General features: G+C 36.8%; 1 protein-coding gene and 1 long non-coding RNA gene across 3 annotated transcripts in view; one reads left to right on the forward strand and one right to left on the reverse strand.

Annotated features, from left to right (window-relative positions):
• Positions 1-24,996, reverse strand: part of LOC139035046 (uncharacterized) — a 465,494-nt gene that overhangs the window by 434,862 nt on the left and 5,636 nt on the right. The gene's annotated exons all lie outside the window — the stretch shown is intronic.
• Positions 13,209-14,417, forward strand: LOC139035174 (dnaJ homolog subfamily B member 1). The gene has a single exon (XM_070467731.1). It carries the CDS (start codon positions 13,248-13,250, stop codon positions 14,268-14,270), a length of 1,023 nt encoding a protein of 340 aa, XP_070323832.1. The 5' UTR covers positions 13,209-13,247; the 3' UTR covers positions 14,271-14,417.

Genomic DNA, 24,996 nt, shown 5'->3' on the forward strand with positions numbered 1-24,996 from the left:
CAGTGCTATTCTAAAACTGGAATGGGGATAATTTAGTCATGGAATGTTTCAGTCCTATGTGAAATAAATGCTGGCATACATGAATAAAAAAGTGAGATGAAGATTCCCCCCCACCACCACCACCACTTGCACAAATGCAGATCACACAATCTTCCTGGATTGCCTGCCCTGTGATCTGAAATGCCTCTATAAAGATATTAATTCCTCCCATGAATACAAACTTTCCTCATTGATTATTTCAGTAAGGTTGGTCTTACTAAAATGCATGTGAACTGACCTTCATTTTATTTAACATGCAGACATGTTTAATTAAATGAATCAGTTAAAATAAGGAACTAAAATTATATTCTGGTGAGAAGATGGTATCTGGAAATAAGGCTAAGTGATCATAGAAGGCTTGCTGGGACGGAGCTGTCTTGGAAGGGGAAGGGCCAGGGAGCCAAAACTTGGCCACATCTGGAGAATAGTCAGGAAGCAAAAAGCAAAAGCCTAGGAGGCATACATGGCAGAGAGAGAGAAACCAAAGGGAATTCATCACCCCACAGTTATAACAGTTGCCACACTGTCTGCAGCAAATAAAGTTGATGCAAAATGTCAGTTAATATGGGGCTGAAGTCTAAAAGAATCACAGTATTCTCACAGGAGTTCAATTATTCTTTGTCAAGTTTGCTCCAGTAGTGACTTGCAGAAACTCTCTCTCTCTCTCTCCCTCTCTCTCTCTATATATACACACACATTTACACATATATATGCACATATAAATATTTAATTATGAGTAGCCATAAGGCTTACAATGAGATCCACCCAAAATAGCAATATTACACTGTGCCTTATTTTGCTTACTTACAAGGCAAACTCTCTAATTGATGACTCATAACCTACTGGAATTCTCAGACTATTATGATCCAAGAAAGTTTTCTGCAGTTATAGGTTTGGGTGCTTACACTGCCAACATTCACAACTCCTGTTACAGCTAGTGTATCTCAGCTCTCCAAGACACCCTGTCAAAATAATGAGATGGTGAAAATGCAAGATGTACATCTCAGTGTTCAAGGCCCAAATCTGGCACTTGAGCTTCGCATGTGTCACAGACAGAATATGTCTATAGAATGATTTTGACTTGACAGACAGATATCTTCTATCTGCTTACCCATCACAATTTTAGAAGTACAAGTCCACTCTAATGATATATTTAAAGTTTCTAGGCCAAATAATACAACTTGGGATTATTCTACTGTGGACTCTAAGTAAATGTCTACAATTTCCTAATTACCAAGAGATATTTAAACAGGAAGATAGGCAAATTTTCAACCATTACTGCACATTTTGGGATCTACTGCAAATCATAATAGTAGAGACCAAATGATTTTTACTACCTCAAACTTCTTATTCTCAAGAAATACATTTCCATATAATTCAAAATATTTCTATTATTAGAGTTATGTTTGTATTAGAGTACATACATTTCTTTTAATAAACAGAATTTTCTCTGTCCTTACTCCTTTCCTAAAACATCTTAACAAAGAATCCTACAGTCTACACTGCTTCCCTTCTCGTGTTTGAAATTTAAAAATGCCCCTCATGTTGGTCTTTATGCTGGCATCTGTTCTAAACTCCCTGTTTCTTTCATAATTTTCTGCCATCAAATTACTTCACTCCCCACATCTTTATGACCTATCGAAGTACTTACCTAAAAACCCCAAATCTTCCCCAGTACATCTTTGAAAATTGGTTTCAGTCTTCCCAAAGTTCTGGAGTCAGGAATCTGTCTACTGTTGGTCTACATTTGCTCACTACTCTCAAAACTTTCCGTTTAAATTCAGGATTATATTCCTAGCACTTTGACTACCTCCTTGACTGTCACCTTGTAAAATAGCCACCATTTCAAATGATCTCAGTTTTTAGCTTTTCTGCCATATTTAATAACACTGCAGCACATCCCAGTCTTTTGAAAATTGTATTTAGTTCCCATTCCTATTCTCTGCTATAGCTGATATTCCAGCCTTTTAAGAAGATTCCCCTTTACTGACTATTAATAAAAGGATTAGGTCATTGTTACCACTACAGTTCTGACCACTGAAATGATCCAGCATATGTACATAGTGTACTATACATTGTGCTTTAGTAAAAGTAAAAAAAAAAAAAAATCCACACATGGGCCATTTACGCTACTTCCAAGTCTTTCCAAGTGATCTTTTCATTCATCTCTTCTAATGACTAAAACAGGTTTCTGCCTGGGCATTTCTTCCATGCCCTGATACTCTGGCTCACCAGCTACACCTGAAGCCAAACTGTGTATATGACTTTCTTTAGGTTACTAACCTTGGTATTCTCACTTAACTCTTGGATTGTTTATTTCTTCAAGTTTTGGCTTGCACTCAGGTACAGGCAAGGCAGTCTCCTTATACAGACTTGGTTCCAGAGACCAAGGGGGGCTTGGCCTGGTGGCTCAGTGGTAAAGAATCTATCTACAATGCAGGAGACACAGGAGATGTGGGTTCGATCCTTGGGTCAGGATAATATAGCCTGGAGAAGGAAATGGCAACCCTCTCCAGTATTCTTGCTAGGATAAATCCCATGGACAAAGAAGCCTAGCAGGTTACAGCCCATGGGGTCAAAAAGAGTCACACACAACTGAATACACACAAATACATACATACCAGAGATCAAGAAAGTAAGGCACTTTTTGATATTGAACTCTGGAAAAGTGCTATTTATCTACCTTAAGTGAATAGTCACAGGATTTATACACTTGCTCTACCATTTACAAATACGAGGCCTCAAAGGAATTCCACAATATGATGATAAAGAGTGGGCATCTAACCTTATTGTAGTTGCCACACATAATTAATTGTTTTGCTCTCCTCGCTTTCAACATTTTTCTCTTTGACTTTCAACAGGTTGTGCTATCTAGCTGTGAATCCATTACATTTATTCTCTGTGGTGTTTGTTGACTTTCTTAAGTATGTAGATTAACATAGTCTTTGAATTTAAAAAACTTTCAGTCATTATGCCTTGAAATATTTTTCTGTACCTCTCTTTCTCTTCTCATCTGGTCTATCCATTATTGGTGCTTTGCCACATTTACTGGTGTACAATAGATCTCTGAGAAACTACCTTAAATTTTTACTACTCTTCAGATTCGATGATCCTTTTTAACTTGTCTTCAAGTATAACTAACTGTTCTTTCTGCCAACTCTAATGTGCTGGAAAGCATCTATAAGGAATCTTTCAGGTATTGAATGTTTTAATTTTAGAATTTTCATTTTTTAATGTAATTTTTCATTTTTGATATCACTATATTATCTCATTGCATCAAACTTCAATATTAAACATGGTTTCTTTGAACATATTTATAATACTTTGGTATACTACTACTCATATTTTTAAAACACATTTATAACAGGTGCTCTGATTTTCTTCTAAGTCCACATCTGGAATCCCATTGGATAGTTTCCCTAATGAAAAACAAACAAACAAACCCACAAATGTGTAGCTGGCAAAGTGAGGGTTAAGAAATAGGAGCAGTTTCTTTCAGATCTGGTTTCCTTGGTGTGTATGCCCAGAAGTGGGATTGCTGGGTCATATGGCAGTTCTATTTCCAGTTTTTTAAGAAATCTCCACACTGTTCTCCATAGTGGTTGTACTAGTTTGCATTCCCACCAACAGTGTAAGAGGGTTCCCTTTTCTCCACACCCTCTCCAGCATTTATTGCTCGTAGACTTTTGGATAGCAGCCACCCTGACTGGCGTGTAATGGTACCTCATTGTGGTTTTGATTTGCAGATCTGAAAGAGACAAGTGCACCCCAATGTTCATCGCAGCACTGTTTATAATAGCCAGGACATGGAAGCAACTTAGATGCCCATCAGCAGACAAATGGATAAGGAAAGTGTGGTACATATACACAATGGAATATTACTCAGCCGTTAAAAAGAATTTATTTGAATTAGTTCTAATGAGACGGATGAAACTGGAGCCCATTATACAGAGTGAAGTAAGCCAGAAATATAAAGAACATTACAGCATACTAACACATATATATGGAATTTAGAAAGATGGTAATGATAACCCATATGCAAAACAGAAAAAGAGACTCAGATGTATAGAACAGACTTTTGGACTCTGTGGGAGAAGGCGAGGGTGGGATGTTTCAAGAGAACAGCATGTATATTATCTAGGGTGAAACAGATCACCAGCCCAGGTTGGATGCATGAGACAAGTGCTCAGGCCTGGTGCACTGGGAAGACCCAGAGGGATCGGGTGGAGAGGGAGGTGGGAGGGGGGATTGGGATAGGGAATACATGTAACTCCATGGCTGATTCATGTCAATGTATGACAAAACCCACTGAAATGTTGTGAAGTAATTAGCCTCCAACTAATAAAAATAAATGAAAAAAATTAAAAAATAAAAAAATAAATAGGAGCAGTGTATTTGTGGAAAACATTTTTTAAAACCATTTTCAGGATTTTTTTCTCAGCACACTTCATATATTCAGTCTTTTTGTGTGTGTATCATAAAAGAATGAGTCAGAAAAAAATAGAAAATATCTCCCATAATCTTTAATATTCTTCATAAAACTGTTCCTAGCAGACCTCCTCTAGTCTTTTGTTAATAATGCTGTGTGAATTATTTTGTGACTAATGCTATGATCAAATATTATACTTATTTATATATATATATCCATAGTATATTTTAGACCAAGCTGGCAAATAACTTGAAATAAACTGAAATGTATAAAATGAATAATATGTAGATACATGAAATCTTTATATATTACAAATAAGTAAAAGCCATGTGTTTTTTTTGGTTTGGGGTTTTGTTTTTTTTTTTCTTTTGGAATTTACCTTATCTGACATCTTCTCCATAAAAATTCGGGAAGTGGGTACTTTTCAGCTGTGCTTCATCACGTAATAATGAGAAATTTTACATTCCATTCTCTGGTCCAGCGTATACTTTCAATCACAAAAGTTAGAGTCATTTCTCCCCAGCAAGGCCAATGTTTTTATTTGCACCTCAATTCATCTATTCTTTGTAAGTACTCTTCTATGAAATTCTTCATTAATTAGTTTCTGACAGGCTAGTCCTGTAATTTTTTTCCAAACACTGAATCCAATTAGTTGTTATCTCATAGTCAAATTAAAACTCCCTACCACATTAAGTCTGATTATATTTACCAGCAAAATATTATGTGGGGACTCTGGTCCTCTCCTGGTTTTCCAAGATGTTTGGCTTTTAAAAAACAAAAAGTAAAAAATAAAAATATATATTTTACATAAAAACAATAAACAGCTCTACATTCTCCACAACAGCATTAACTCTTGATTTCTCAAATCAAATCTGTGTTCTCAATGAAAAGCATGAGCCCAAGAGGTGAAGAGTAAAAAATTAAATCTCATTAATATTGCATTGTGAAAAGGCATTTAAAATTCTCTATTTGCGTTTATATTAAGAAACATTCTTTGTAAATGTCAGTGAGCATGCCTTCCAAATGCATTTATTTCAGCATTCCTCTTAATATTTCTGGTCTTATTTTAATAAAACATATATAATCAAGATATTTTAGATTTAATCTAAATATTATAGATAAATTAGACTACATTAATCATTTACAGGCAATCAGAACATTAGAAATTTTAGAAGCTACATAACTGTTGATTTATTGAGACATGTCAGCCACCAAAAGTAGCAAGTAATGAGATGAGTACAAATAATTTATGCTGGGTAAATTCTAATCATATTTCTTAAAAATTATTGTGTAGGAAAATGAACAGGCACAACTATGATGAAATAACCTCTAACTAGAACAATCTTGGAAGTATTTAAAATACTGAGATTTCACTTAAAATAATGTGTATAATTCTTCTTTAAGAAAATACATTTTAAGTACTTTGGTCTCATGGTCAGAGAGGAAAGAAAACAAAGAACTCATAAAAGGATTTTACTAAAATTATCAATCTATTTTCCTATTAAAATGGCAATGGAAATATTGAATTTAATAAATATGATGAAAGAGTATATACATTTTGACCATAAGCAATATTTTTAACATCTTATCTTTTCTCTTAATTAGTAGTTGGGTGTCAATTTGCAGGAATAATTTCTAACTACAGATATGTCCATACATATAGACAGATAGATAGGCTTGGATAGACACAAATATAAACACATGTATTTTATTTGCAGATAATTATCATTAAAATATATATATAATCAATAACTATCACTTATGAAACGGAAGAAAATATAAAAAAAGAAAATATTGAGAAATACTGACTGTGAAGGAAATTATCTTGCATTTTGTAACAGCATCTAATTTAAAATCCCTACTTTGTGACCTAAATCAACATTCTTTTAATTAAACTGGTACTAAATAATAAACTCTTCAGCATGAGGTGTTTCAAACTTACTATATTTCCTAGAAAGCACACATTATTCACTCTTATGAACATATATGTGAAAAATGAAAGAAAATTGTGTGATTATTTAGAAATAAAAACTAAAAAGAATATGACTCATCCCAAAGCATGTCAATCAACTTTTTTACTGCATAATTGCCACATGAGCTGATTAAGGAATTAAATTTAAAAGACATATATTCTACTTTTTTTCACTTTAAAAACATTCTCTGACTTAGAAGATGGGAGTAAAAGGAATAAGAAATTTGTAAAAAAAATTATAAAATGAATTCAACCAGTATGGCTGTGGTTTTACATATTAACGGTAGTACATATAATAAAGCCAGTATATGCTTTCTCTCTTCCATGTGAATACGAGGCAAACAGGGGAAAGAATGATGTGGGAAATATGCATTATTTAAAGGATCATAAATTCCACTGTCCTCATTTTCTGTCTCTTCTCAATCACCCATATCTTCTCTGTCATTGAGATTAATTGTGCAGAGAAAAAAAAAAAAAGACTAAAAATGAATTAACCAATTGTAGGTTTCTCAGTTACACGGAGAAGAAATCAGACAGCACATATCCTGACAACGCATCAGTCAGACAATGAAGGAAAAACCTGTTTAAACTACTTTGTAATCAAGCTTATGAAATAAAACTATTAATTTGTTGAATTTTTCAATTATGAGTTAATGTTTTCCTTTGCTTACTTCATAGTATTTTGAAAAGGAATAATTTTATAATATGGCTCTGTCCTCAAACAGCAAAAATCATTTCAGTGTTACTAATGAAAGATTGAAGGTGGGAGAAGAAGGGGATGACAGAGGATAAGATGGTTGGATGGCCTCACTGACTCAATGGACATAAGTTTGCGTAAGCTCTGGGAGCTGGTGATGGACAGGGAGGCCTGGCCTGCTGCAGTCCATGGGGTGGCAAAGAGTCAGACATGACTGAGCAACTGAACTAAACTGAACTTAGTGATAATAATAATGTTAAAGCAGTAAATAAATCTAACAGTGTATTATGTTTTGTGTAGCAAGTCCTAGTTTTAAAGACTTTACACATTTTATACATTTCACAGTTTCTCACAATTCTGTGAAACTAGGTAAAAAATTTATGAAAATATGAGAAACAATACTACTTATTTAATTATAATTAGGTAAGTGTCAGACTACTAGACACTATGCAGAAAATCTCTAAGACATGACAGTGAACACTACTTTTTATAGGAAAATGCTAATATTTATTGATTTCTCGCCAGGTTCCAAGCACTATTACGTGTACTTTATATGAGACAGATGGAACAGAAAAACCAACTCTGAAATATATGAAGCTTTTTTCTAAGTATATGTTAAACCAAGTGACAATAACCATGAACAATATTTCAGAGAAGTGGAAAAATTTTATGGGTTGAAATCAGTAATGAAGTCTTTGTGGGAGATGCACTTGATTTTGTAGAATATATGATGATTAATAGTAAGTAATAGTTACAGAAATAAAAGTTAAAAAACAATTAGTGAGTACATGAGGGAGTGAATAAATACAGTATTTGGGACATATGAGCTGTGGAGCAAAAAGAGAAAATACAAGGCAATAAGTACATAACTGGATTAAACATGTATTCATTATACACCACACCTGCAAAGAGAAAGTTCCTTTAAATAATGTGTAACTGATCTCATCTTTAAGACTTACTCAGAGAGCAGTAAAGATACTTAATTTTTCTCTAATCTGTTAAATACATTTATCTTTTAAAGGTTAACCTTTGCACTCTTTATTCTCTCAAAGTTGTATCTCTGTCTCTCTGCTCCTTGCCAAAGTGGTATGAAATATTGATTTTTATGTCCCATTAGCAGCGTTAAGAAAGAGAGGACCTCAAAGCCTCAGACTCCTCAGGTTGCCTGGTCTCTGTTGTGGAGTCACTGGCGTGACAAGTTCTGTGAACTGGTAAACACTAAGTTGTAAGTGATTTCAGTAAGAAGCCCTCTGCAGGGTTTACTGCTATAGTGTGAAATCTGGTTGTGTATCTCCATCCAAGTCTAATCTAATGCATGAGTAATTTGGTCTCACCTTAGCTTTCATCTCTTCTATGTATTATGGTTTCCCTGGTGGCTCAGACAGTAAAGAATCTGCCTGCAATGCAGAAAGACCAAGGTTTGATCCCTGTGTCAGGAAGATCTCTTGGAGAAGGGAATGGCTACCCGCTCCAGAATTCTTGCCTGGAGAATTCCATGGACAGAGAAGCCTGGCGGGCTACAGTCTGTGGAGTTCTGGGTACTAATCTGTTCTAACCCACATTCTAGGAAGCCACTTTTTTCAATCTAATTCAATCCTCATTTTAGCAGACCTCAAGGCACTTCAAGTGGTTTTCATTTCCACTAATCTCTGTAACATCAATTGGAAGTATCTCAGAAATTAATTTATGCAAAAGAAGAAATTGATGGTGACTTCAGAAAATGAATCAATAGCTGCCATCATATATACAATTGTCTACTATCAAATTTACTCTGACGTAACAATGAAGAAGCTACTATTAAGAATAAAATGCTATTTCTTTGTAGATCCAGGTTATAGGATGATGCAAAAATCTCCTGTTCTCTGTGTCCCCTTCAATTCATCTAAAACTATTCTTCAACCAAAATCAAGGGAGTGGCAAGCATACACTTTGCATTGTCCTTCTTAATTTGGTCTCTGTTTCCCCCACAAGGTCTTGGACCAGAAAGGGCACAACTGCTCCCTCCTACTTCCTGTTTTTGAGAAATTTTCTTATGTAAATGTTTATATCATTAAACTAAATTCTAAGATGTTAATTAGTAAATTTAGTGCCGTTGACCCTTGAAAAACATGAAGGTTAATCATGTTTTTATATGATATATAATTTATGGTCAGTTTTGTATCCATGTATCCCAACAAGACCTTGTAATAAAGCAGTATTTACTACTGAATAAATAGACTCAGTTCAAACCCATGTTGTTCACGGGTGAATTGTAAATACATCTTTATGGGTAAAAACTTTCAAAAGTATGTCTTGCATCAAACTCTATTTATAATGTTAGTGTCAAATCAATAACAACTTCTTTTTTTGTTATCCATAAACATTTATTGGTCATTGGCAACTTTTATCTGTTATTGTGTTTTGATCCCTTTATGATGACCAGCTAATTGGTGAATTCTATTAGTCAGGGCTCAAGAGACAAAATTAACAGGATATATAATATATGTATTATATGCTAAGTCACTTCAGTCATGTCTGACTCTTTGCGACCCTATGGACTGTAGCATGCCAGGCTTCCCTGTTCTCCCTGAGTTTGCTCAAACTTATGTCAACTGAGTCAGTGATGCCACCCAACCATCTTGTCCTCTCTTGCCCTCTTCTTCTCCTGCCCTAAATCTTTCCCAGCATGAGGGTCTTCGCATCAGGTGGCCAAAGTATTGGAGCTTCAGCATCTGTCCTTCCAATGAATAGTCAAGGCTGATTGACTGGTTTGATATCCTTGCAGTCCAAGGGACTCTCAAGAGTCTTCTCCAGCACCACAGTTTTAAAGCATCAATTCGTCAGCGCTCAGCCTTCTTTATGGTCCAACTCTCACATCCATATGGAACTACTGGAAAAGCTGTAACTTTGACTTTGTCAGCAAAGTGATATCTCTGATTTTTTTTTTCATTTATTTTTATTAGTTGGAGGCTAATTACTTTACAATATTGCAGTGGTTTTTGCCATACATTGACATGAATTAGCCATGGATTTACATGTATTCCCCATCCCGGTTCCCCCCCCCTCCCCCCCCCCGCCACCTCCCTCTCCACCTGATCCCTCTGGGTCTTCCCAGTGCACCAGGCCCGAGCACTTGTCTCATGCATCCAACCTGGGCTGGTGATCTGTTTCACCCTAGATAATATACATGTTTCAATACATCCCACCCTCACCTTCTCCCACAGAGTCCAAAAGTCTGTTCTATACATCTGTGTCTCTTTTTCTGTTTTGCATATAGGGTTATTGTTATCATCTTTCTAAATTCCATATATATGTGTTAGTATACTGTAATGGTCTTTATCTTTCTGGCTTACTTCACTCTGTATAATGGGTCAATAACAACTTATTTCATTCCTAGCTTAACAATACTATCAATACTATTCTTTATATCGGTCCAGTTCTTCCTCCCCAATCTAAAAGTACATAGAGACCTTGAATTAATGGCAGAAATGTGTATACAAAATACAGATGATAAAAACACAATGATATATATATTTAAAATAGCATTCCAATTGTAAGATGTTACCATTAACTAAGGATAAGCTGGGTGGAGGATATGCAGGATCATGTATATTTCTTACAAATGTAGGTCAATCTACAATGATCTCAAAATAAAAACTTTAAAAAACTGAGGAAAATGAATCACAAAATACTAAAAAAAAAAAAAAAATGGAGAATAAGGGAACCTCCCTGACTCATATGTTGCCCCTCCAGATCCGAGAGAAGTGCTGCCTGTCCCCGAGCTTGAAGTAAAGTAGACCCTTGGTCTCCTTTGATCCCCCCCCCAAAAAAAAAAACTTTACTTCATTATTAATGACTGAATAGTAAATGGAAGTAGAATATATATTTAAAATTTAGCTACTGAAGGAATTAAATTGACAGTTAAAAATCCTCCAAATATTCTTTTCTACAATGAATTCAGCAATAAGTACCACTGAACTTTTGTTGATGAAATAATACTCTTATGCAAATTACTAAAAAACACAAAAAATAGAAAATAAGTGAAAATATACTTCTTTTAAATCAGTGAAACATCATCTTGACACAAGATCCTGATACCAACACTGCAAAAAAAGGAAAGCAACAAACTAGTTCTAAGTATAAAAAAACCTGTAAAAATAAATTTAAATATATTAAAGGTATAATAAACAAAAATCAAATTAGACATATTCAAGAAATGAAAGGCAATTTACTAAAGTAAACAAAAAAGAAACACATTCCTAATATACATATAAGTTATTTTACAAAATTGGCTGATTCATGTCAATGTATGACAAAAACCACTACAACACTGTAAAGTAATTAGCTTCCAACTAATAAAAATAAATGGGAAAAAAAAATTTAACTTACATGCAGAGTACATCATGTGAAATGCCATACTGGCTGAAGCACAAGCTGGAATCAAGATTTCCAGGAGAAATATCAATAATCTCAGATATGAAGATGAAACATCCTTATGGCAGAAAGCGAAAAAGAACTAAAGAGCCTCTTAATGAAGGTGAAAGAGAAGAGTGAAAATGTTGGCTTAAAGCTCAATTCAGAAAACTAAGATCATGGCATCCGGTCCCATCACTTCATGGCCAATAGATGGGGAAACAATGGAAACAGTGGCAGACTTTACTTTTTTGGGCTCCAAAACCACTGCAGATGGCGATTGCAGCCATGAAATTAAAAAGACGCTTGCTCCTTGGAAGAAAAGCTATGACCAACCTAGACAGCATATTAAAAAACAGAGATATTAATCAACCAACAAAGGTATGTCTAGACAAAGCTATGGTTTCTCCAGTAGTCATGTATACATGTAAGAGTTGGACTATAAACAAAGCTGAGGGCCGAAGAATTGATGCTTTTGAACAGTGGTGTTGGAGAAGACTCTTGAGAGTCCCCTGGACTGCAAGGAGATCCAACCAGTCAATGCTAAGGGAAATCAGTCCTGAATATTCATTGGAAGGACTGATACTGAAGCTGAAACTCCAACACTTTGGCCCAAAGATGCAAAGAACTGACTCATTTGAAAAGACCCTGATGCTGAGAAAGATTGAAGGTGGGAGGAGAAGGGGATGACAGAGGATGAGATGATTGGATGGCATCACCGACATGATGGGCATAAGTTTGAGTAGGCTCCAGGAGTTGGTGACGGACAGGGAGGCCTGGCGTGCTACAGTCCATGGGGTTTCAAACAGTAGGACATGACTGAGAGACTGAACTGACTGATAAAATTTAATACCCCATCAGCTGCAGTCTGCCAGGCTCCTCGGCCCCATGGGATTTTCCAGGCAAGAATACTGGAGCAGTTTGCCATTTCCTCCTCCAGGGCATCTTCCCATACCTGGTATCAAACCCAGGTCTCCTGTGCTGCAGACAGATTCTTTACCCACTGAGCTCCTGGAGAAGTTACAGAATTAGTGTTGAATACAAAAAGTCTATGGTTTCCCAGGTGGCATAGTGGTAAAGAATGCCTTTACCTTCCAATGCAGAAGATGCACATTAAATCCCTGGGTTAGGAAGTTCCCCTAAAGAAGTAAATGGCAACCAACACCAGTATTCTTGCTGGGCAAATCCCATGGACAGAGAAGCCTGGCAGGCTTACGGTCCATGGGGTCTCAAAACTGTCAGACATAGCTTAGCACCTGATCACCAACAAAAAGCCTAGCTCAAAAGTTTTACATTTGAGATGATAAATCACTCAAGGAAGCATCATATAACTAACTCTCTTCAAAATTTTAAGTGATCACAGTCATTTATAAGGAAGAGAAAAAATCTTAATGCTTATAGACGTTATGAGTTTGCAGACAGAAACACTCTCTCAAAAATCTGTTGATAAATTACAATTAATAAGTTTTGCAAGCTAATAGAAAAAGTAAAACTTTACATTTCCAAATGATAGCAACAAGCTGAAAGAATCTTTTAAAATTTCCACTTAAGACAAAATCTCCAATACATAAAAACAAATGTAAAAACATTCTAAATACATTCAAACAAAAACATTACAAATCTAGATCACCAAGATGCCACTGAATAAATCTGTAGATAAAAATAGCTTTCTGGCCGGGGGACGGCGACAGCTGGGTGCCGGGCCGCAGGCGGGGGCAATGGGAAAGGACTATTATCAGACGCTGGGCCTGGCCCGAGGTGCGTCGGACGAGGAGATCAAGAGGGCCTACCGCCGTCAGGCGCTGCGTTACCACCCGGACAAGAACAAGGAGCCCGGCGCTGAGGAGAAGTTCAAGGAGATCGCCGAGGCCTACGACGTGCTCAGCGACCCGCGCAAGCGCGAGATCTTCGACCGCTACGGGGAGGAAGGCCTGAAGGGCAGTGGCCCCAGCGGCGGGAGCAGCGGCGGTACTAATGGTACCTCCTTCAGCTACACATTCCATGGAGACCCTCATGCCATGTTTGCTGAGATCTTCGGTGGCCGAAATCCCTTTGACACCTTTTTTGGGCAGCGCAACGGGGAGGAAGGCATGGACATCGATGACCCGTTCTCTGGCTTCCCCATGGGCATGGGTGGCTTCACCAACATGAACTTTGGCCGCTCCCGCCCTGCCCAAGAGCCCACCCGAAAGAAACAAGATCCCCCCGTCACCCATGATCTTAGGGTCTCACTCGAAGAGATCTATAGCGGCTGTACCAAGAAGATGAAAATCTCTCATAAGCGTCTGAACCCCGACGGAAAGAGCATTCGCAATGAAGACAAAATCTTGACCATCGAAGTGAAGCGGGGGTGGAAAGAAGGGACCAAAATCACCTTCCCCAAGGAAGGAGACCAGACTTCCAACAACATTCCAGCCGATATTGTCTTTGTTTTAAAGGACAAGCCACACAATATCTTTAAGAGAGATGGCTCTGATGTCATTTATCCAGCCAGGATCAGCCTTCGGGAGGCTCTGTGTGGCTGTACAGTGAATGTCCCCACTCTGGACGGCAGGACCATACCCGTTGTGTTCAAAGATGTCATCAGGCCTGGTATGCGGCGAAAAGTTCCCGGAGAAGGCCTCCCTCTCCCCAAAACCCCCGAGAAACGTGGGGACCTCATTATTGAGTTTGAAGTGATCTTCCCCGAAAGGATTCCCCAGACGTCAAGAACCGTTCTTGAGCAGGTTCTTCCGATATAGTCAACCTGTGTTCCCCAAGAACTGACCAGGGACCTTTCCAGAGCTCAAGGATTTCCGGACCGTTCCACCAGCTGTGGACCCGTGAGAGGGCGGGAGGGCTTTCATACTGCTGAATGTTTTCCAGAGAATATATTACAATCTTTCAAAGTCGTGCACTAGACTAAAGTTGTTTTTCGAGCGGTAGGGTGGCAGGTGGTGGGGACAGCAGGCGAAGGCAGTGCAGTCTGCCCCACTGGGTCCTTGCAGCCCTCCTGGGTGGGCAGCACCCCCCTCCTCCCTCTCCAAACCCTGCCCAGGGGGAGAGGCAGACCGCAGACCCACAGCTGGACTTGATCCCCCTGTTGTAGTCCCTCCGCTTGCAGATGTCCTGTGGTGTGGACCTGCCTTCATGGTTACCAGACCCTGTACACTCCTCAGTTTGTAATGTGTGATCAGTTCATGTTTTATTCTGTATTTGTCTCCCCCATCTTTCCCTTCCCTAAGAAACCCGCTCTTTTCTTTTGCCATCTCAAATTGAGAATCTCAACTCGTTGCTGAACTGCCTGGCCAGCTCCCACAAGCAATACCTCCCTTGTTCCAGCAGGACCAAGGGAGCCGGCCTTCACTGAGTGTAACGTACAGCTGCCTCGCCTTCAAGAGTCGGGGGCCGTGGCTGGAATTTTGGCCCCAGGCTCCCAGGCAGAGATCTTCACCTTCCTTTGCTGTGAGGCAATCTTTTGGTACACCTGGGATTTCCCCATGACCCGGGTCATTTTTTTTTAGTTCAATGGACTCTGGACTCTCTCAAAAGGATCTGATCCTTTTGAATTTTGCACAGCCCTAGCTATAATCCCTTTTGATAAAAGGGTCTTTGCTTCTGATTACAGGAGCACTGTGGAACGTCTGTAAATATGTTTTTATAATTCTGTGTAAAGTTGGTGTGCAGTCAGATGAAACCGGTCCGCAGCAGCTGCTGTTCTCTGTATAGGGCCATGATGGAACTGAGAAAGAACCTGGTGGGAGTGGGGGGCAGGGTGGGGGGTGTTGGAACAAGTGTTTGTTCCTTGCAAGGTCAGTCTGGTGCTCAGACTTTTAGACTCATTGTAAGTTGCCACTGCCAACACAAGACCAAAGTGTGTGACTTGTCAATGTGCAGCGTGACAGCATTAAAGACTGATGCTAAACCTCAAAAAAAAAAAAAAAAAAAAAAAAAAAAAATAGCTTTCTGAGAACTCTAGAAAATAGTTAACGAGCTGCACCAAACAAGTGAACTCCCAACAAAGAAGAAGCAGAACACAAACTGGCAGGAAATTTGTGGCATTTTGCAACCCTTTCCCAACCTCCTTCATGTACTTTATTCTGTGTGGCTGGAAGGAAACATCTCAAATCTCAACATCTGCCTTAGGACAGAAGGAAAAGGATGGAATCTCTTTTTTTGTAACATTCTGAACTGTCTAAGGGCGTGGTTAATGGATTTCTTTCTCATTTTCTTAACTAAAAACACTGATGACAGCGGAGGCATAGTTTGGATATCAGACCCAGAGATTGCTGAAAGCAATGGAAAGTATTGTTGGAGCTTCAGGGAGTCTGCAGTCCCCCTGAAGCCTTGGAGTATGACATCATGGGCAGAGGCTGGTGATTAGTAAAGGTCTTTCTCTGACAAGGCCATTCCATAAAAACTGGGAGAAATGGATGCTTTTTGAAATTCCTAAATCACAAAAAATATCATAAGGTATCATAAAAATGAAACATAGCTCAGTCAAAATAACAAAATATATCTCCAGAAAATAACCCTAAAGAAAATTCAGGCTTCTAACTAACAAAGACTTGAAAATATTGTCTTAAATTGTTGATGACCAAAACAAAAATGCAGACAAACAAGTAAACAAAATTAAAATGATTTATAAACAAAATGAGAATATCAAGAGATGGAAATAATAAATAAAAAAAATTCTGAATCTGTAAAATACAAGAAATAAATTAAAAATTTCTTAGAGATGACTTGATGGACAGAAGAAAATAGTTGTTTTGGAGCTAGATTGTTTGAAATTATCAAGACAGAGGAGCAAATAGAAAAAAATAATAAAGAAAAGTGAAAAGAGCCTAAGGGACTATGGGACAGTGTCAAATGGAACAATACACAAAACATAGGAATCCCAAAAAAGGAAGAAGAGAAAGAAGTACAGAGTCTATTTGAGGAAATAATGGCCAAGAGTCCAGAATTTGAGGAAATCAATACACAAACACAAAAGACATATAACTATAAGAAGGATAAATCAGAGTTCAACATCAAGAAATACTATAATCAAAACTGTCGAAGTCAAATACAGAACATTGGAAGCAGCAACAGAAAAGTGAATCATCACATAAAAGTAATTTTATATAAGATCATAAGCAATTTCTCAGCAGAAATGCAGTAGGATTATGTATAAATATATACAGGGATGTGTATACGTGTGTGTGTGTGTAGTGTAAGGGGAGAAATCTGTCAAACAAAAATACTGTACCCAGAAAAAGTCATTCAAAAATGAAGGAAAAATTAAAACATTCTTTGATAAACAAAAGCTGAAGGAGTCTATTACCACTAGATTTACTCTATGAGAAATGTTAAAGTCCTTCAAGTTGAAATCAATGTTACACAGTAACTTAAATCACATGAGAATATAAAGTTCTCAGTTAAATGTAAGTATACTGAGAAATGTAAAATCCTTTATTATTTTAGTTTGGCTTGCAACTCCATTTTAAATTCTTTTATAAAACTTAAAAGTCAAAAGCATTAAAAATGGGAATAAATCAGTGTTAGGTACACAATACATGAAGATTAATTTGTGGCATTAATAACATACAGAGAGTCAGTTGTAAAGAAGTTTTGTATGAAATTAAATTATCATCAGTTTAAAATAGATTGGTATAATTTTAAGATGTTTTATGTAATTCTCCTGGAAACTATAAAGAAAATATCTATAGAATGAACATGAAAGGATGTTGAAAAGAAATGAAAAATACAAAAAAGTCAACTAAAAAAAAGAATCTGGCAAGAAAGGAGGTTCAAAAAAAGCTACTACATGAAGAAAACAATGAGTAAAATTCAATAGTAAGTTCTTATCAGTAATTATTTTAAATGTAAATAAATTGAACTCTAGAAAAAGATAAAGATTGGTCAAATGGATAAAAAGTCTGATCCAACTACATGCTGTCTACAAGCCTCATTTTAGATCTTAGAACATGCATAGGTTAAGAGTTACAGGACAGGAAAAGATACTTCCTGCAAATAGCAACCAAAGTAGGAATGGCTGTGTTAATGTAAGTAAAGATAAACTTAAAGATAAAGTCAAAAACTGTTACAAGAGACAAAGTAAAACAGTATATTTACCATAAAAGTGACAGTTCAACAAGAATAAATCACAATTACCAATATATATGAACTAACCATTAGACTTTCCAAATAAATGAGGCAAACACTGACAGAATTGAAAGATGAAATAAGTAACTTTACAGTAATTATGGAAAATGTAAATACCTCACTTTCAATAACAGAAAAAATAGACTTTAGATCAAAAAAGAACTAGACAATTTGAACAGAACTATAGAACACTCTATCCTAAAGCAGGACAATACACATATTTCTAAAGTACATATGGAATATTTTCCAGGGTAGACCATATTTAGGCCATGAAATAGGTCTTAGTAAGTTTGGAAAGACTGAAATCATATAATACAAAGCATATTTTCAAATCATAATAAAATGAAACTAGAAATCAATAACTAAAGGAAAATTAGAAAATTCAAAAATAAGTGGAAATTAAAAACTGTTCATTTAAACAACTAAGAGATCAAGGAAGAAGCTGGAAGGAATACAAAATATCTTGAGACAAATGAAAATAAAAAAGATGAACTATCAACATTATAGGATGTGGCAAAAGCAGTGCTAAAAAGCAAAATTTATAGTTATAAATGCTTATATAAAAAAGCCTCAAATCAACAACCTAACTGCATACCTCAATTAGCTAGAATAAAAACAAACTAAACCCAAAGATATGTCTAATAACCCTGGTGAATACTGATACAAAAATTCTCAACACACAGCTCACTATAGCTAGGTAGAGCAACTCAACAGCTCATTGATGGATGAATATGTAAGCAAAATGTGACATATTTTGCAATAGAATATTATTTATCAAATACATGGAAGGACATTCTGTGATATGCTACAACATGGGTGAATTCTGAGGTCACAATGCTAAGTGAAATAAACCAATTGCACACACACACAAACACACAAACCCTGTGTTATTTCACTAAATGAGATACTTAGACTAGTCAAAATCACATAGACAGAAGATAGAACGATAGTTGCCAGGGGATGAAAGGAAGAGGAATGGGGAGTTATTGTTTAATGGTATAAAGATTCAGATTTATAAGATAGAAATATTATGGAAGTGGATGGAGCTGGTAGCACAACAGTATGAACATATTTAATACCATTGAACTGTACACTTAAAAATGGTCATCACAACAGTAAATCTTATGTTTTACCACAACAAAAAAATCAGAAATAAATGAACAAGTATTTGCTATACACAAACATGAATGAATTTCACAAAACTATTGTTTAGTAAATAAAGCAAGATATTAAGAATGCAGGATATTAAGAATAAGGCTCCACTTATATAATGATTAGACAATCTATTGTATTTAAGAACTCTTTTATCAGTGGCAAAAAAATAAAGAAATGTAAGAAAGTGACTCCTATAAAATTCTTCATTGTTACTTCTCAGGTGTAAAGAGAATAGTTAGGAAGGGGCATGAGAGCATCTTCACGGATGCTGGCAATGTTATTTTTATTTATTTATTTTAACATAAGTGGTGCTTGCACTGGTGATTGCTTTGTAATTTACCGCTCTGCAGCATGGGCCTGTCAATGTGTACTGTTTTTTGTATATGTGATTGTTCTCAATGATCTCTTAGCAATTCACCATTTATTCTCTTCTGAATTTGTCAATTAGAAGAAATATCTCAAAATGTATATATAAGGAGAGAAGAGGTGGCTACTGAGGCAGTTACAGACGTGCCATTCACATCTGGCTACCTAAGAAAACTGTTCCAGAGATCTTCTCGACCCTGGGATCAAATTCTCATTTCCTAACTGGCAGGCAGATTCTTTATCACTGAGCCACCAGGGAAGTGTTTTCATTTAATTGCTTTAGCATTAACTGGATGAACTGAATTTGAAATTAAGTGGTAGTTACTGCATTTAAAGGGGTGTCCCTGGTGACTCAGTAGTAAAGAAAGCAGTTTGATCCCTGAGTTGGAAAGATCCTTGGAGAAGGAAATAGAAGACTCAAAAAACTAGAAATCCACTCTAGTCTTCTTAAATTCAGACTTAAATTGAAGAAAGTTAGGGAAAACCACTAGACAATTCAGGTATGAACTAAATCAAATACCTTACAATTATACAGTGGAAGTGAGAAATAGATTCAAGGGGTTGATCTCATAGTGTCTGAAGAACTATGGACAGACGTTCATGACATTGTACAGGAGGCAGTGATCAAGACCATCCCAAGAAAAAGAAATGCAAAAAGGCAAAATGGTTGTCCAAGGAGGCCTTACAAATAGCTGAGAAAAGAAAAGACATGAAAGGCAAAGAGAAAAAGAAAGATATACCCATTTGAATGCAGAGTTCCAAAGGATAGCAAGGAGAGATAAGAAAGCCTTCCTCAGTGATCAATGGAAAGAAATAGGGGAAAACAACAGAATGGGAAAGACTAGAGATCTCTTCAACAAAATATGAGATACCAAGGGAACAGCAAAGACATTACTTTGCCAACAAAGGTCCGTCTAGTCAAGGCTATGGTTTTTCCAGTAGTCATGCTATGGATGTGAGAGTTGGACTATAAAGAAAGCTGAGCACCAAAGAATTGATGCTTTTGAACTATCGTGTTGGAGAAGACTCTTGAGAGTCCCTTGGACTGCAAGGAGATCCAACCAGTCCATCCTAAAGGAGATCAGGCCTGAATATTCATTGGAAGTACTGAAGCAGAAGCTGAAACTCCAATACTTTTGGCCACCAGATGTGAAAAACCGACTCCTTGGAAAAGACCCTAGTGCTGAGAAAGATTGAAATGGGAGGAGAAGGGGATGACAGAGGATGAGATGGTTGGATGGCATCACCGACTTGATAGACATGAGTTTGAGCAAGCTCCTAAAGTTGATGATGGAGAGTGAGGCCTGGCGTGCTGCAGTCCATGGGGTCGCAAAGAGTCGGATGCAACGGAGCAACTGAACTGAACTGAACCAGTCTTCTTGCCTGGGAAATCCCATGGACAGAACCTGGTGAACATCCATGGGGTTTCGAAGGAGTCAGACATGAACTTATTAGCACCTCAACAACAACAACAATTGCATTTAAAATGCCTTTTACAGCTGTAAAAATCAAGGATAGCACTGTATGATTCCACAACAAAAATTGTATTTTAAAATGTCTTTTTATCTCTAAAAGACGAGATAGCACTGTGTCAGTTTGCACATGAAAATGTTATAGCATACATTCTTGAGATGCCTCTTCCAGGGAAGATGTTTACCAGTATAACACTAGAAGCAACATTGTATTCAGTTTTCTTGCATAGAAAGATCCATCTTAAAGTAAGAAATAATTCAGAAGCTACAAGATGGAAGCTGTTTCACTGTCAGGGAAATCCTTGGGAAAAACAGAGGTAGCCAGGTAACACACAGTGGCAGCTGATCAAAGCACCGTAGAACTCAGTGACAGAGAGGACATCACAAGTATGATGCCTCAGTGAATAAGCACAGTGGCAGACGTTCTGACGACCACATTGGAAGCAGATGGAAGCTCTGACTCTGCATTGTAGAGCAAAGTTAGAGAAAATTATACACACATTAAGACTGACTATATTTTAAAAGTTTGACCTTTGATTTCAAAATAGGAGACTGTGATTAAAGTGGATAAAAAGGACCTAGCCAAAAAAAAAAAAAAAGGCAACCACTTCAATTTTTAAAATGCAGAAAAACTCTGGAAAGATTTAACAGAAAGTAAAGAAGTAGAAAAATATAACAGTAAGTTTCAAACTATTTTAAGAATAAATTAGAAAACACAAAGATACTCACTACCTATGATATTAATGTGTCATACAGAGATATGCTTAAGATCTGGGAAAAATAAAATATAATGTTCATATATATGCAATAAATCTCAAGTCTTCTTCTGTTTTCCATAAGTTGTTCAGAAAGAGAACCATTCATTAAATTGTTAAAGATAACTGAGTCATCAATGCAAGTAAGGGTCCAAAACCCAGAATATTCACCTGATAAAGGCCAGTTTTTGAACACTGACTCAATGTTTAGGATGTAATTAAAAAGCCATCATGTTACATTTCAAACACCAATTATCTGGCATTGGAACAAGTGCTAAAATGCTCAGTTTACCAAGAAAAAAAGTCCATTTATTTAACCATATGATATTTCTACTGCTATAATCATTCTTTATAATTAAGGCTGCATATTCACAGGACAAATATATTTTAAAAGAAATTGTATTGCTTTGGAAGAAAAAACTTAAGCCATTAAATACTCATTAACACATTTTTCCAGATTAATTTTTTTTTCAGATTGATGAGCTTCACTTTAGAGACACCAGATCTGTGGAATTAGATGTCAGAAAGGTATGTATTTATGGGGACCTTTCAAAAAGGCAAAATTATATGTCACCCACGGTATATAAGCAGTGCTAGGCAAGTTTTAAACAGCTATGGAGAGAAATGGCAAAATGGTATCAATAAAAGGACAGTAAGAATGAACACTTGACTAACTTATTAATTGTTCCTGGGACTGACTCTACCTTATATTATCAGTGCCTTTGTGTTCTTCATTACTTGACTATTAAGTTCACAGAATTATGTAAATAAAGATAATAGATACTGTTACACTGATTTACTATTATTTTTCTATATTATTACTTATTTAACACTTATTTATTTGTGATTTTTAATAGACTTTTTTTACAGCAATTTTAGGCTTACAGCAAAATTGAGCCAGAAAGCAGAGTTTCCATATACTCCCTCTTGTACCCTTTCCCCACCCAGCAGGGGGCCCATACACAGGGGTCTCCCACTAGCACCATCTGGCACTGAAGTAGCACATTTGTTGCAACTGATGAACTTACACTGACACATAGTTTCCATTAGGCTTTATTTTTAGTGTATATGTTCCTTGAGCTTTTTTTCCCCCCCCCATTTCAGTACATTCTGTATTCTATTAAACCATACAATCTTGACAACTTGTCTCAAAGTCTTGTTTAAATACAGCAGTTTTTCCATCATCAGAAAATTCCACAAGTATTAAATACTTGAGTGAGTACTGAGAAAAGAGAACCCTCCCAGACTCTTGCGGGAATATAAATTTGTACAGCCACTAGGAGAACAGTATGGAGGTTCCTTAAAAAATTAAAGTAGATCTATCATATGATCCAGCAGTCCCACCCCCGGCATACATCTGGAAAAAACCATACTTCAGAAAAACATAAAACAAGCACCACAACATTCACTGCACCACTATTTACAATGGCCAAAACATGAAAGCAACCTAAATGTCCATTAACACATCAATGGATAAAGAAGATGTGATACGCATACACACACACTGGAATATTGCTCAGCTTTAAGAAAGGATGAAAGAATGTCATTTGCAGCAACATAAATGGACCTAGAGATAATACTATTTGAAGTAAGTCAGAAAAACAAATAGATGGTAACACTTATATATGTTGAATTTAAAATATTACAAAAATGAATTTAACTGGTTGCCAGCAAGGAAGAATGGGCATAAGGGATAGTTGGGGACTCTGGAATCAACATGTACACACTGCTGTATTTAAAATGGATAACCAACAAGGTCCTACTGCATGGCACAGGGAACTCTGCTCAATGTTATATGGAAGCCTTGGATGGGAGGGGAGTCTGGGAGAGAACGGATGCATGTATATGTATGGCTGAGTCTCTTTGCTGTCCAACTGAAACTATCACAACATTGTTAATCAGCTAGATACTCCACTATAAAAAACAGTTTTTAAAATGAACTTACAAAACATACAAACTCACAGGCAAGGAAGACAAACGCATGGTTATCAAAGGAGAGGAGGAGTGGGAGAGGAATAAATTAGGATATGCGATGGACAGATACACACTACCATATATAAAAACCATAAAATGGATAAATAAGTATTTGCTGCACAGCACAAAAAACTATGTTCAATATCCTGTAACCACCTATAACGCAAATGAACTGAAAAAATAATATTATTACATATATATAATATATAACTGAATCACTATGCTATACACCTAAAATTAGCATATGTAGATCAACTATACTTCAATACAAAATAATCAAAAGAGCAGCTTTACCTGATGTATGCAACAGAGAGATTAAGAATTGGTAATCCATGGTAACAACTTGGCCCTCATATGATTTTGTGTATCACACCATTAAGAAATTGTTAAAAAGTGATCCATCATTTGAGGACTGAAGAATTGGTATATCAACATAAATTTTCACAAATTCCATTTGTCTTGAGGGAAAAATAAAGAAAAAATCTGTCAACAGTGGGCCCACATTACCATGAATTAAACAATGGGTTGGAGCTGAAACTATTCATAATTTTATTTTGTACCTACATTCTCCAGCTCCCCATGGTTCCCATCATTTTCTATATTGCTCACTGTTGTTCAGTCACCCCAGCGTGTCTGATTCTTTGCAACCCCTGGACTGCAGCTCACCAGGCCTCCCAGTCCCTCACCATCTCCCAGAGTTTGCCCAAGTTCATGTCCATTGTATCAATGATGCCATCCAGCCATCTTGTCCTATGATGCACTCTTCTCCTCAACCATTCCCAGCATCAGGGACTTTTCCAATGCAGTCAGATGTTCGTATCAGGTGATCAATATACTGGAGCCTCAGCTTCATCATCAGTGCTTCCAATGAATATTCAAGGTTGATCACCTTTAAGATTGACTGGTTTAATCTCCTTGCAGTCCAAGGGACTCTCAGGAGTCTTCTCCAGCACCACAGTTCAAAGGCATCAATCCTTTGGCGCCCCACACCTTCTTTACTGCTCAGTTCACAACCGCATGTGACCATTGGAAGACCGCAGTGTTGAATATACGGACCTCTGTCAGCAGAGTAATGTCTCTGCTTTTCAGCACCCTGTCTAGGTTTGTCAGAGGTTTCCTGCCCAGAAGCAATCGTCTTCTGATTACACGGCTGCAGTCACCATCCACAGTGACTTTAGAGCCCAAGAGGAGAAAATCTGTCACTACTTCCACCTTTCCCCTTCTATTTGCCATGAAGTAATAGGGTCGGATGCCACAATGTTAGTTTTTTTAAATCTTCAGTTTTAAGCTGGCTCTTTCCCTTTCCTTTCACTCTCCTCCTTCATCCTCATCAAGAGGCTCTTTACTTCCTCTCCTGATATCCTTTCACTCTCCTCCTTCACCCTCATCAGGAGGCTCTTTACTTCCTCTCCTGATAAAGAAAATATCATATTTTCTATATACTTATGACATTTTCTTTATTAATATTTATTAAAATCCATCTCTTCCAAAAATGGAACTACCATATGATCCAGTAATTCCATGTCTAGATATACATATCCAAAGAAAACAAAATTCCTATTCAAAGACATATGTGCATCCCCTACATTCATAGCAGTATTATTTACAATAGGACTTAGAAG

The sequence above is a fragment of the Odocoileus virginianus genome, chromosome 5 (assembly GCF_023699985.2).
Source record: "Odocoileus virginianus isolate 20LAN1187 ecotype Illinois chromosome 5, Ovbor_1.2, whole genome shotgun sequence".
Lineage (NCBI taxonomy): Eukaryota > Metazoa > Chordata > Mammalia > Artiodactyla > Cervidae > Odocoileus > Odocoileus virginianus.